The sequence below is a fragment of the Clavelina lepadiformis genome, chromosome 3 (assembly GCF_947623445.1).
Source record: "Clavelina lepadiformis chromosome 3, kaClaLepa1.1, whole genome shotgun sequence".
NCBI lineage: Eukaryota > Metazoa > Chordata > Ascidiacea > Aplousobranchia > Clavelinidae > Clavelina > Clavelina lepadiformis.
In genome coordinates, this window is record NC_135242.1 from 24,032,453 (window position 1) to 24,047,585 (window position 15,133).

The 15,133-nt window shown below is 37.6% G+C and overlaps 1 protein-coding gene across 1 annotated transcript; it reads left to right on the forward strand.

The window, feature by feature from the left end:
• LOC143450452 (ficolin-2-like) lies at window positions 1-5,037 on the forward strand. The gene is made up of 6 exons (XM_076951012.1): window positions 1-273; window positions 340-443; window positions 3,517-3,613; window positions 3,694-3,790; window positions 3,931-4,062; window positions 4,223-5,037. Exons 1-6 carry the CDS (start codon window positions 96-98, stop codon window positions 4,410-4,412), a joined length of 798 nt encoding a protein of 265 aa, XP_076807127.1. The 5' UTR covers window positions 1-95; the 3' UTR covers window positions 4,413-5,037.
• Window positions 5,038-15,133: the final 10,096 nt, after the last annotated feature.

The window sequence follows — 15,133 nt, forward strand, 5'->3', positions numbered from 1 at the left end:
GACGTCATCGTAGAATCGAAGTTAGTTATATAAAGAGCAGCAATTTGGAACAATTTCATATTATCAACTTCAACGAAAGATCTTCTTAGTCAGCAATGAGAGGAGCGATTATTCTGTTATCATTGGCTTATTACGTCATGATGACGTACTCGCAAGGATGTCGTCAAGTCCTAACCACTGTCTGCGATAATGACGTCATCAACTCCAATATGCAAAAAGGAGAATCGTGCGTTCTGGGTTCGCTAGGGACCGACATAATAACCAGACTTGCAAGTAAGTTGATGTGAGATGAAGAATGGTTTGTTTGAGTTTTAGTTTTTCAAAAAATGTTTTTTCCAGAATTAGAGGAATTTCTTATTCCTCGACCATGTGTTTCGCCACTAAGTCACGGTCCACAACGTTTGACGAGTGGTGTTGAAGTGTATTGCGAGGATGGATGGACGGTGAGTGAAAATCTTTCCACATTTGTAAGAAAAGTTCCACAGATTGTGTTGAACTTATTAATTTTAAACAATAGTTTTTACGACCTCAAGATGGCAATGCGTTGTGCACAATTTTTTTGCATTGTAACAAGAATGTAAGAAAATACAAGCGGCGATAAATTTATTGTCACAGTAACACCCATTCGGTCTTTTCAGATCTGTCTTTACCACTCTTCTGTTTTGCTTTTAATTCGCATGTACGTTTTTGTCAAACGAAAATAAACACACATACAAATACAAATGTTGTAGCAGACAAAACAACAACAACAAACGACTGAATGAATACTGAATAAACTCATCTGTGTTTATTTTGGCAAGATGCAAGCATCTGACAATTGGAGTCATGTCAGTGTCATGGTAGTGTATGCATAATTCTAATTTCTAGTGTCATCGTGTATGGCAGCGTGAGTGTTCAACAAACGGCAAAATTATAGCATAAACATCAATAATTACGTCGTAATCACATGGGTAATAAGTAATAACAAGAACGGTTGTACAGATATATCATGCAGTGGCGTCAAGCGTGAAATGAAGTCTGAAATCTGATATGAAATCTGAAACTCATTCAAATTAAAGAAACGCGAAAAATCGAGATATCTGTAGCACGTGCTATTATATGTCTTTAGTTTACATACTGGAATTATTTATTTGTGGGAATGTAATATAATTTTATACTCATTTTACAAAAAGTTAAGTTCTGGTGTGTTCGGTTTGTAGATAATATTGCAGCAATCAAATTTATGTGTGCGATATCTGTCTCTAACGCATTGTATCGGGAACTCGGTGCAGTGACATCTTATGTATAAGCTGCATTACAGTTTGTGCCATAAAAGGGTTTGTCAAAGCCTGAAGCCTTATCTTCCTTATTGCCAGCACTTCTTGAAAATAGTAGAGGTTCTCTGCATAGAGGTTGTGCATTCACAGTTTCGTTCAGCGGAAATTGGGAAAAGTCACGTTGGGTCTGAACGTTCTTACTTTGTTGTGTTGCAGGTTTTTCCTGGCTCTCGTTGGATTCCTTGCTTATGACTTTCCTTTTGCCCCCTCAGCTCTCTTTCAGATCCGAAGGTTGCTCGTTTGGGTCGTGGTTTAAATTATCCTTCAATAGACTCGCATGTGCTTGTGGTAGATTCCTTTCAACATTTTTGGCTCTTTTCTCCTTTGCTCTGATTCGAGAAGCGCCTGTCGCGGGTATTGTTCGACGGTGCTCGTTGTCACTTCGTGACTCTCTTTGCTGGGGTATGATAACTTTTGTGTGCAATCCGTATGGCGTTCTTCTTACTGTCTAACGTGATGTTGATAATATTTCCTGGTTTCTGGATAATGCCTTCGATAATACGTTTTGGTATCGCGATTTCTCTCAGCAATAAGTATACATTTTCTCACCTACTTTCTTTGAACATTTGAATAATTACCTCCCGATGATTGCTGTAGTCTACGTTGCCATTTTCACATATGCTTTTTTTTAACTTTAAAACTTCACTTTAGTTTCTCCTTAACTTTGAATTTACTTCACTTTTCTTCTGGCGGTCTGCTTTGATCGTGCCATTTTTCTTCAATACCATAGGGTTTTTCTTTTCCCACTTTGCTAAAACATACTATTTTCAGTAAATTTCATCAAAGCTGACTTGTGATTGGTTAGAAAACGCTTTAATAACACTTAAAAAAGTAGACTCAAAATTGTGGAATATAAGTGTGTCAAATTATTATTAATTATCATTCGAATGCAACTACCATGATTACTCTGGGAGTGCTTGTCGTGTGCAATTATGCATAAATAATCGGTACTACGACAGTTTATCGAACGAAAATTAATCGAACCGAAGGTTAATGGAACAACAGTTTATCGAAAGACAATTAATCGAACCGACAGTTGATCGAACGGCTATTTATTGAACAACAAACTTTGACAATAGAATTATGATATCACACTGATGAATTATAGGTGTAACATTTTAAGCCTCGGTGTCATTTTAAGCCTCGGATCTTAATTGCGTGTTTCTCAAACATTGAGACAATAAGCGAGTCGATTCCATCAATTGTCAGTTCGATCAACCGTCGGTTCGATAAGCTGTCGTTCGATTAATTGTCGTTCGATTAATTGTCGTTCGATAAACTGTCGTTCGATTAATTGTCTTTCGATTAACTGTCGCGTCATGAAATAATCATAAGCCCAGGTTTGGTTAATATGCAACGATGCATAAAATTACTGTACTTCTATAATAACATTGTTGTAGACAGAGTTATGACCAAGTCATCAAACTCGAGTCGCAAATCAAGTCATTTACCTTTTAAGATTCAAGTCAAATCGAGTCATTTAGTACAAGTAACTCGATACCAGTCGAGTCATTTGGTTAATAAAACCCGAATCAAGTCCAGTCGATTAATACTTAAAACCAAACCAAACATACAGCAAAATTTCCATTTTCATCAACCACAAACGTTTAGGATTATTACAATTTTGGCTGCACCGTACGCAATCGTAGACAAATAAAATCATTTTAAGATATATTTTAATATATTCCGACCAACGAATAAAGATTCATTTTATTTTAATGCTGAATCATAAAAAAATCTGACTTTAGTTAAGTCAAATCTCTGAAAATAGTGACTCGAATCATCACGATTTTGGTTGCACACTCATACTACTGTTGTGTTTTCGCTTCGCTTAAGCAACATGCGAAACTATCGCATTGAATTGAGTAAGTACTTTGCAATTATTACGGTCGAAAGTTAACCATCACCACGTAAACCTGATTTATTTCACCCAAATCACTTGCATTTAAAATCTACCTGGAATCTTTGTTTGATGTTTTATCAACATGAAACTTTTAGCGATCACCCGAACTCACATATTACTAGAATATGAGCTCCTAATGAGATGCCTTGCGTATTCTTTGTGACGTGTTAATGGTGTTGTGTTTTATTTTATTATGACGTAATATTATCATTATTTTTTGACGTAATAAAATAAAGATCATTTCAATATTTAAACGTATTACTCTGGTGCTAAAATGTAAAATCAAATTACTAACAGATTTTTCAAAGACGAATTGACGGAAGTGTTGATTTCGGGCGACGATGGGACGACTACGCGAAAGGTTTTGGTCAGATTGATGGGGAATTTTGGCTTGGTAAGAGGAAGTTAGTTCAACTTAATCGCATTTTATTTTGATGTTTTCCGTTCTTATTATTCGTGGTTCATTACTTATAGGACTCGACAACATCCACGAGATGACGCGTGAAGGAGGATGCAGACTCAAGATAGAGCTGTGGGATTTCGATGGAAACCAACGTCACGCCGATTATAGGTCATAAGACGATTGTTGTGACGTAAATAACGAAGACGTTAAAAATGTTACATTTATCAATCAACGTAAAACTTTGTTGAGTAAATGAAAACTTAGCTGTCTGGATTTGAATCTTTTAAAGCAAGTTGTTGTTTTTGCAGTTCGTTTTTGATCGAATCTGCTGAAAATTTGTATCAGCTTCGTGTTTCCGGATACAGCGGAAATGCAGGGGACAGTTTAACATATAACAACGGTCGCCCATTTTCGACAGAATATAGCGACAACGATTCCGAGTATGTCATTTTACAGTCAGGAACAATTGTGTCCAACTCAATAAACATTAAGTGCCACAACCTCAGTAGGATTTTCAGTTATATCCTGCCAGTAACGTATAAGATAGAATATAAATAGATGCAAAAAAGGAATTTTAATGTTTATATTTTAACATCTTAGTGGTTTAAACTGCGCAACTTTCTTTGGAGGATCTCAGGGATGGTGGTTTGGTCCCGGCTGCGCCCGTTCATTCCTCAATGGAGTCTGGATGCGTCAATCAAGTGGACATGCTCATGGAATTATTTGGCGTGATTGGAAGGGAGCGCTTGAACCTCTTAAAGAAACTAAAATGAAACTTCGTTGCGACTGAATGAAATCCAAGAGTTGATTTTAACCAACCACGTAAACATTGAACTGTATTTAGACCGGCAACGCAGCAAACTGTAACTATAAGTTGCCACATGTGTTACGTAATAATATTTACATTCTGTCAATCCGCTATATTGCACGTCATTATGCGGTTGTTATGTAACATTTGTTCCGGGCATGGTGACGTGTTAATGTCGCATGACTCAGTTTAAGATTTTCATTCAAAACCTTGGAGATTGCCGTTGTATTCAACTCAAAGATACAAATTTAACTTTCAAATAACAAAACAAACCTTAAGAAGTTTGTATTAAGACAAACTTTGTTTAATGCGAAATTTTTACGTCACAATACCCAGCGCAAATTTAGAACCACACCGTCACTCAATTTTGCATTCCACGTGTAAATATTCGCGTTGTTTTTACTGGGTCTGGGAATTTCAGTTTTGCCGTCAGCCACCATAGCCGCTAATTGTCATGTCACATAATTAATCGCATGCAAAACTGCCATATTATTGATAAATGTGATGAAAAGTGTTATTTTAGCTTATTATGTGGTGCTATTCTACAAAGTTTGTATTCCAGCATTAAAATGAATAACAGAGTAATAAATTCCCTTGAATTAATGAATTATCAAATATTTTGCCCCATATTCTCTGCCACATGAACAAAGCAAAAGATTGAAGTAAAGATTGAAAATGCGAGCTTGGAAACAAAACGGTTGTTTTCGTGAAGCCAATGTATTATTCATAGTCAAATAAGCAGAGCAGATGACGTCTATCTATGTTTATCATTTCAAAAATAAAACATCAGCAAATGCACGAGGAAGTTTTAAAAAATTTTTTGCGTGTTGTATTTTACTTTCAAGTGACAATAACAGCTAAAAAAATCTTTTAGTCTAAAATAAGAATAAATGAAGAAACCAACTGACCAGTGTGGCTTTCGGGTTGAGGGGGAAGTGAGGTGTGGTGCGGTTTAAGTTTGGGTTCTCCAAAGTTAGAGGAGAAGCAACAACTCATCTTAAGGTGTCCGCGGGAACGTTCCCGCGAAAAATTTTGAACTTACATGGTCAAGAAGGAATGAAATTTGGTTTTCTTTTAAAAAACAAACTCTTCGACATTTCTTGTGCATTTCTTCTCGTTTTTCGCTGCCTAAAATTTCTCTTTGGCGCTCAAGATCTTGCACCCTTCATTTCTTTATTGCTATGGAACGCTAATAACAGCAGAGAACACAACTGTTTTCGTCTTGGCATGATGTTTCAAACCGTTTAACCGTTTAATCATCCAGCTATGTGAAAGTAAGCTCAAAGCAGGTGGGAATCAATTTACACGGAGGTTCGATCTACACAACTTTCTCCTTGTTCTACACCGTCCATTTAGCTAACTAGCATTAACCAGTGAATGAATCTTGTCCTGAAAAACTGCAAGTAGTTAACAATAATACTGGCATGCAATGTTTGTTCGTTTAGAGACCGTATTCACAAACCGAGGCATCTTGCAGGGGTCCGATGCGAAAAACTTGCTCGCCTAACCCTAAAGCTACTACTGCTATTACTGCAAATGACATGGAATTGTGTTTTCATGCTTTAGTGTTATACGTCTATGGAGTTCTGTATATGATATCTATGGGTACGTGCATCATCTGTATATTTATACGATACACGTGCTTGAAGGGCAAAAAACCCTTCAGCACTAACAAAGCTTGTTGTGTGCAATCCTTGTGTGTCTCGCGTCAAAAACTACATCGTGTCAGAAGTAGGACTCAACCGTTCAGAAACAAATGTTTTTCACATATCTCCACCTGAATGCGTCACTTTTAGTGCACCAGAAGAATGGAACAAGTGGATTCGTCGATTCAAAAGGTCAAAGGGCAAGCATCAAAGCTTTGCGACGAGTCAGAAGAGAAACAGGTGAACCTTTTGCTACATATTTTGGGAAGCAAGGGTGACGATATTTTATCTTCGTTTCACCTATCTAAAGAGGACCTGAGTTCATAGAATAGCGTAAAAGAGCGCTTCAATCAATATTTTAATCTACGTCATAACATTATTTATGTATGTGTCGTCTTTAATAGACAAGTGCAGTTGTCCCACGAACCAGTGGAAGAATTCATTACTTCTTTGCATACTCTATTATAAAGTTGTAATTATGGAGCCCTTCGTTACGAGATGATTAGGGATAAGATTGTAGTGGACATTTCAGACTCATGTCTATCTGAACGTTTCCATATGCACTCGGATCTGACGTTAGAATATGCAATTAAGATTGTTAGAAACACCGAATTTATCCGGTATCAGCAAAAATCTCTCGTATTCCGAACAGAAGTTTAGAGGTCGATAATATTCGCGAAAGACGCAGACGACCAACAAAACAATACATGCATCCCACAACTGGAGGAGAACAATCGCAGAAAAGCAACGTCTCTGGTTGCTTGTGGTGCGGTCATAATTTAAAACATTAACGAAAGAACTGCCCGGGAGAAGTGCAACGTGCTTTACCTGTGGAAAAAAAGGGACACTTTCGTCAAGAGTGTATTGCAAAGAAACGCAGCATCGATACGGTGAAGCTGATGAATAGGAAGAACAAAACCTTGTTTCCGGGGAGAATGTATGTTGATGATGTCATAGACTCATAGGATTCCCCGAACGCACAGATTTCCATTAACGATGTTTCTTTTCAGTTTCGTATCGACACAGGTTCCGATGTCAAAGCGATTGGGGAAAACGAATTTGAGTCCATTCCTGATGTGGTTGTGAATCAGGTGAAGCAGATGCTGGTAAGGTCAAGCAACATCAAGTTCAAAGGAACGTTCCAGGCGAAGCTACGGTTATGAAATGGGGCAAGACATCTACATCAACAAAAATCAAACAACCTCTCCTAGGGTGGTCAGCCATTAAAGCCTTGGTAGAAAATCTACCACGTTAACACTGTCAACCGCATAAAAAACTAACCTAAGATTTTCCATTGCTTTTTGCAGGTCTGGGAAAATTAGGCGAAGAGAACCGATTACAGGTTAAACTTAATGAAATCAAAGGTTCCATACCTGGCATTGCTGTCATACTGGTCAACTCCAATGCAGTGTGGATGGAGTCCCGCGGAATTGTTGATAGGAAGAAGACTGAGGACCACTTTACCTTTTTCACGAGCCAGTACACTTATTCCAAACCGGTCATATGTCAACGAGTTTGTTCTCATAGATCACTCCGTCAAGGATCAACAAAAAAGACACTTTGACAAGCGTCACCGTGCGCGTAAATTACTGTTTTTATCACCGGGTATATTACGCATGGTTCACAGTTGAGAATTATAATATTCAAAGGCCTCGTAAAGTGTTATATTCTAATACGCCACCTTCCTATACTTTTGAAAGAGATAAGTCTTTACTGCGACGTAATCGTAAAGATTTGCAGCCAATACCGTCATCTCCCAGTAACAATATACAGTAACAGACGAAGTGTATCGCACTCGATCAGGTCGCAAAATCTTTGTTTTTGATCGTTTAACTTTATGAAGTGCTGTGGTGACGTGTTTTCCTTGCATTATTTTGTTCTATTACTTGAAAAGGGGGTGTAGTGTAGTGTAGTGTAAAATGTAGTGTTATATGTCTATAGAGGTTTGTGTATGATTTCTATGATACCTGTATATATTTATACGATACACGTGTTTGAAGGGCAGAGAGCCCTTGAGCACTAACAAAGTTTGTTGTGTGCAATCCTTGTGTGCGACGCGAAAAACATTTCATATGCGCAACCAAAGTCTCTTGCAAACAAATGCGTTTGTAATGGAATTGTAACTTATATCCTGAATTCCTCACAGGCCTAAAGAAGTCAGCCCAGGCTAGGTTATCTGACAACAGACGAACGATTGAAAGCTCAATTTTTCTGTAATAAATCGTACTGCCTTCTAGTTCCAGTGTGGAATTGGAACTGTTATGCGATGGAAACTTAATAAACATGTCAATAAAAATGTTACAGCTGTTGGAATTGTTTATCTGCAAAAACGTTTTAGACAATTTAACTCGGGCTCATTGACGCTGCGATCAGCTTCTAGGCTATAAAAACTGCTTGCTGTGTTTGCTACAAACGCAAGAACATTTTTTTTAAATAGCAAAGGACAAAGAAAGATGGAGAAGGCGATGCAATGAAAGGGAATGTTACATAATTTTGGAAGTTTGGATCAGACAATGAACTTACAGTAAGAAAGAAGCACATTGAGGGATCCACCAGAAAGTAGAAGGAAGTCGATTTCAGATTTGCAAAAAAAAACAAAAAAGAACAATGAGAAAGAGTCTTCTGGAAATGTGAGGTTTGCTGTGGTGTGAAGTGCCTAGGCCTAGCAATTGTCAAATTTTCAAAATTTCGAATGCAACGTCTTGTCGTCATTTGTATAAATACAAATATGAAAAGGTTTGTTTTCAATACAAAATGTTGGAGCGGATGCATTTTTCAAAAATGCATGTGCACATATTGCTGCTATGGGGCAAAAAATGAGCGTGCATTAATGTGCTACAGTGCCACACATTATCAAGTGTGGAATATTCTATTTCGTCATTATCTGTTGTGAAACGAAAAAACTGAAATGATTACCATTACAGCGTAATAACTAATAAGATAACAATTCCACCAACAAACAATGAGGGGGAAAATGCAGCAAACGCTTAAGACGTGCCGCCAGAGGCACCGGGAAAAAGCTGGACACGACGCAATCCGCGGATCGTCCATGGACGGTTATGGGATAGGCTGAAGTAGTGGATCTGATGAAGCGTCCATGGACTGTTATGGAATAGGTTTAAATAGTGGATATGATGTAAGCGTCCAAGAATGGACAGTTTTGGGGACATATACTGAATTATGGGACATGCAAAGACCGTCCGTGGGTTTTGGGATAAACTTAAATGATGTATTTTGGATAAACGTCCATTGAAGGGTTTTGGTATCTAGGATTAAATGATGGATGTTGGAAAAACGTTCATGGACTGTTTTGGGTTAGGCTTAAGTGGTACAGTTGTAGGCATCTATAGCCTGGATAGGCGAAAATTATGGACAGCACCGGGTAAAAGCTGAACACGACACAATCCATAAATCGTCTGTGCACGGTTGAAAATTTTGAGTAATCGTTTCGTGGCATGACCAATTTTTATTTTTGTGTCTTTAATGTAAATTGTTGTTATTATTCTCATTTAGATATAACATGACTGATCTGAAGATAAATTAGCCTAAGTTATATAAAAAATGTCAGTAATTTATGAAACGGCTAACCGGCTTACTGTTGCAAAAGCAACGAACATTCCAATGTCAGTGTCAGTGAAAACATTTTATGGTTCTGATATTGTAATTTGTAAGTGTATTTAAGATCAATTTTGGCTGATTAATTTTGTTTTTATTTGATCATTGCTGTGCTGTCTTCATTGATTATCACAGCCCAACAAAAAAAAGTTTTTTATGAGATGCCAGCGATGTTTCAACGGATTCAGGGTAATTTGAGGTCGCTGATTCCGAATGTGGCATTGGTTTTGCCGAATTGGTTCTAGTTTTCGAGTTACGGTTATTTTATTTATTTCAGCATTTTTCATTATTTCTGGCAATAGTGACAGTGTTTTAGCTATCACGTCATCGTTTGTGTTTAGGTTGAAACCTCAGATTGGACTCAGTTGTGATTCTCATTAAATAAACCTGCCTTATTTGTTGATGTACTGATAAAAATGAGCTAATTTCTCCTGATTTCTTGAAATGTTTAATGCACTGAAGGCAAGAATCGCTGACCTTGAACAAGTTTGCTTCTTTTGAGTTGCAGGTGTATAAAGCGTTACTCTTCTTAAATCTAGTTAGTAAGGCGACCGGTTGAGCACTGCAAAAGCATTCCCGTACCTGTGTTTACATCAGTACCAGATTTTCAAGAAACAGATATTGGGGAAAAGCATGAAATGAAAATTTACGAAGAAAGCTCATTCACTCCCGAACAGTTCACACAAAAAGAGCTTAATGATCTTACCAGAGACCTTAACTTATCAAAAGAAGCATCTGAGGTTTTAGCTTCCAGACTGAAGGAGAAGAACTGTCTAAAGGTGGATGCAAAGATAACAGCTTACCGGACTAGAGAAGAGGAACTCTTTCCCTTCTTCAGTCAAGATGCATAACTTGAATATTGAAATGATATAACTGGACTTCTCAAAATGAAAGTCCTAGACTACAAACAAGGAGACTGGCGATTGTTTATAGACAGCTCTACCAGAAGTTTAAAATGCGTTCTGTTGCATTATGGCAACTACTATGCATCTTTGCCAATTTCTCATTCAATAAAACTGAAATAAGAGTATCAAAACGTCAAATCAATTTTACGGAAGATCTGCTATGCAGAGCACCATTGATCAATTTGTGTTGACTTAAAGATGGTCAACGTTTTGCTTGGGCAGCAAAGTGAATACACTTAGTATCTCTGCGTTATGTGCTTTACGAAGTGTATCGCACTCGATCAGGTCGCAAAATCTTTGGTTCTGAACGTTTAAACTTACGAAGTGAAGTGCTGTGGTGACGTGTTTTCTTTCCATCGTTTTGTTGTATTACTTGAAAAGGGGGATGTGTTGTTATATGGCTATATAAATGTGTGTATGATTTCTATGATACCTTTATATATATAGGATACACGTGTTTGAAGGGCAAAGAGCCCTTGAGCACTAATAAAGCTTGTTGTGTACAATCCTTGTACGCGACGCGACAAACACTACATATGCGCAACCAAAGTCGCCTGCAAAGAAATGCACTTTTAATGGTACAGTAATGTATATCCTGAAATCCCCTAAATAAGTTAGCCCAGTCCCAGATAACTGGCAACAGACCTACGATTGAAAAATCTATCTCTCTGTAATAAATCGTACTGTCTTGTAGTTCCAAACGAAACAAAAAGAAGACAAAAGAAACAAAAAGAACAATCAGAAAGAGTCTTGGAAATTTGAGGTTTCCTATGGCTTGCAATAAGGAATGCAATTATTTAATGACTCCGAACCCAGGTCATGAAATTTTGAAAAGACGCCATTTTTCTAAGGTCACGGTCCATAGGAGTCAGCTCACTTCCTATACGACCTACAACTTACAGGTCATATCATCTAAAGGCCACTATTGCAACCCACGATGCAAGAACAGGCGTCACTAAATGAAGCCTGGGTCGTGTAGATTGAAGCATGGGTCAATATTACAGAGGTCATGGGTTGTGTAGAAAGTAGATTGAAGCTTGGGTCGAGATTGGTAAGGTCATGGCTCGTGTAAAATGAAGCCTGGATCGAGATTGGAAAAGACATGGCTCGCGTAAAAGGAAGCCTGGTTCGAGATTACAGAGGTCATGATTCTGTAGATTGAAGCTTAAGTCGAGATTGGAAAGGACATGGCTTGTATCAAATGAAGCCTGGGTCGATATAAGAAAAAGGTGAATTCGAATAGAATTGAGACCTGGAGTCAGAAGGCAGGAGGGTTAGTCTAGCTCTTTTGCTAGAGTTTTTAAGACTAGCAGACTGCGGACGCTGATTAATGTAAAGATATTACTGTGTCAATGTGTAGGCCTATTGAAGTACTTTAAGCCATGGGTTTTGATTGCATTAAAAGTTAGGCTAAGTTTATTATTGGTTGTAGCCTAGGCCCTAGTAGTCTACCTGTACATACTGGTATGTGGTCCCAAAGTCACATTGTGACAACCGAACCACAACCACGTGACTCTATGTTACGTCATAAGCCTACGTGTGGAAAACATCTGCATCGGAAACGATCATGTGAAGACCACGTGAACAGAAACGAAGAGAAAAGTTCTTACCTCAATTGAACTGGTACAACAATTTGTGAACACATACGTCAGAATTGAGAGGCCAAAATTAGCCAAGTTGGTGCAACTTTTCGAAGTCAACAACGAAATGAACAGAAGAAAGATTTATGCATTACAAAGAAGTTTCGTCACCATATAAATAAGAGATGCATTCCATTTTCAGAGAGAGAGAGAAATGAAATATTAATTTTTATACTGTGAAACAAGTGCATTCAAAGAAAATGTGATTACCTCGATTATAATATCGGTCGACTGGACGCTGTAAATAAAAGTGTATTCTGTTTGCTGTTGTGGTGTTCATTTATTTGCAGGCAATTTAATCAATAAGTAAGTGTGCGCTAAATTGCATTTACATATTGATGTAAGCGGAACAACCAAACACGGTTATAAGAGAAAGACTCATCAGCCAACAAAGAAGAAAGCTATCAATGGTGGCGATTGGTGGACATTGCCTAAGTCGTAATAAATGATAGTGACATCATAATTACGTCAAATACGACTAGGCAACCATCTCAAAGCGTCATAACTAGGGCAAGTTTTTGCAACTTTTTTTACAGCTTCCAGCAGCTTCCTAAATACTCAGAATTTATGTAGTATGATGTTTTAAGCTGTTTGTAGGAATTTTATATTGCAACTTTTTTCTATTTTTCATGCAACTTTTTACAGCAACTTTTATTAAATATTGCGCAAAATGTAAAGGAGTGATTTAAAAAACATGCTATAAAACTTTTTCTAGTATATTTCTATTCTCTTTGCTTTACATAACAAAGAGCTATGTGTTGGATTAGCTGCATCTCAATGTTATCTATGACGCAACACTAGGCTTGCAAGCTAGAAGTTTAACAACCCCAGCCAAGCACGACAGTGCCCGAACTAAATTAGAAGTGGAAGTATGACTTGGCTTTTGGCCCGCACAAACGGAAACAGGTTGTGTCTAGTCTTTCGAGGTCAATTTTTGTTGAGATAGCTTAGTTAGTTGCAGACCTAGGGGGAGGGGAGGGTTAACGCTTTGCTGTTTAGCTTTTTGCGGAAAATTGTTTCCGCATTGCGTTATTTTCTTGTTGCGTACCGGCAAAAAAATGTTATTTTCGGCGGTCTCGCCAGGCCGTCTGTGAAATGGGAAAGTACAAAATTTGACAGCTCTACAGGAGCTGACAGCGAAATCCTGTCATGTAGGTTTCAAACCTAAAGAACATAAAAATGTATGCATGATCGATTGTATAGCGAAGAAAGAAACGGAACAAGCAGACACCCTGCAAATCTTAAACTGTTGGGTTATACAACGGATCCTTTCGAGTATCTCATACCCTAATGCTTTTAAAAACTTGTGCATAAATGCAACTTTTTACTGCAACTTTTGTTAAAATTAAGTGCAACTTTCTCACGTTTTTAGTGCAACAAAAACTTGCCCTAGTCATAACATAATGTTTCCGAATGTTTTCATTGACTACCGTAACCTGGTAGTCGGGTACTATTTGGGTAGTAGCTACTTTATTATTAGTTATAGGCCATACTGAAAAAATGACTGATTAACTTAATCAGCCTTTCTTTTCAGACAGTTGAATGCTTTTGATAAACTGATAAAAAATTTTAATTTTATCAAACATTTATCACAAAATTGAAAATTATTAAACATTCCAAATTTGAATATATGGAATTGAAAGAGAATTTCTCTTCGGTACTCTGGGGCCAAAAAGAATAAGTTTTTGTAAAAGTTGAAAGCTTACATGGAAAATATTGTGTTTAATGCAATCCTGAAATATCTGCAAATTTATTTTTTCTACTAATGACAATATTCCGGATCATTTACTAAAAAAGCATTTCAACTAGGCCGTGGAATTTGAAATAAAACGTAGAAAGGGTTAGTGTGCAAGTACAGTATTGCAGAGCGCACAAAGCATAGCAGGAAACCTGGATCTGAAGGTGAAAGCAGATTTGTTGTGTGTGGGTGAAGAACTCAGTGAAAGTTTTAAACGGTGTAACCTTCAGCACTTTTGTATTATTATTTATTTTGTTTCATTTGTGCACTCCGACACTGGCTTGCGTTCCTCACATTCAAGGATTTCCCTTCCAGCACTCGAGTAAGAAATGCACGATAGTCAATGTACAAGCACTTACAACCCAGCAGTTCAAAAAGCATTGAAATTCATGTTATGGGGTCTGTACCTGCAGGTGACACCTTGCAAATGCATAAGCGATTCTTCTTGCTTTGTTTCTTTTTAGCGATTCTTCTTTGCATTTCATCACTTAAATTTCGACATTCTTACTGTAATTATTCTAGAGCAGGGATGTCCAACCTTTGATTATCGTGGATTATAGTTCTCATTTGTGGTACCAATTACTACTGCAAAGACCAACAAGGAAGTTCCAATAATGGGTAGGTCCTGTCAGCTTGTTGTCAACTTATCTTTCGTACGACTGATGAGGGATCTTTCCAGGCATCAGGACAGGATTCATCTTCACCTCATTTCTTTTTTTTATCTTCCAGAACAATAGAATCTATTGTGAAAAGTCTAGTTGGACTTCGATAAAAACCGATGCCGCTCACTGAGCAAGTGTATCCAGCTAATATAGCAAAAATTTTATAAAATCGTTTATTTGTTTGGATACTTTTGTACATGATAAACAAAAGAATTCACCCGATTCGTCAAGGGAAAAAGGAACGCACGGATTAACCATTAGTATGAGCTAACGGTAATAATTCCATCTTTTAAAGTAATCGTTGTAAGGCAAATCGTATGTCGAATGAATAATCCAACCGAATGGCTGTGGCTGGTCATTATACGGTACAATCTGATGGTGTAGGCTATACCGATATGTATGTATTAAGATTTGAAGAGTCACTATAGTGATTGATGCACACCGTATACGACAGGAATAGATACGTACTACAGTATGGTACAGTGTGATTACTGGCT

Excerpts from the sequence above, each read along its gene's own strand:
- LOC143450452 (XM_076951012.1), top strand. The coding sequence starts at position 96 with ATGAGAGGAGCGATTATTCTGTTATCATTGGCTTATTACGTCATGATG. Across the intron at positions 444-3,516 it reads ATTGCGAGGATGGATGGACG|ATTTTTCAAAGACGAATTGA; the intron begins GTGAGTGAAAAT and ends AATTACTAACAG. Across the intron at positions 3,791-3,930 it reads CAACGTCACGCCGATTATAG|TTCGTTTTTGATCGAATCTG; the intron begins GTCATAAGACGA and ends TTGTTTTTGCAG.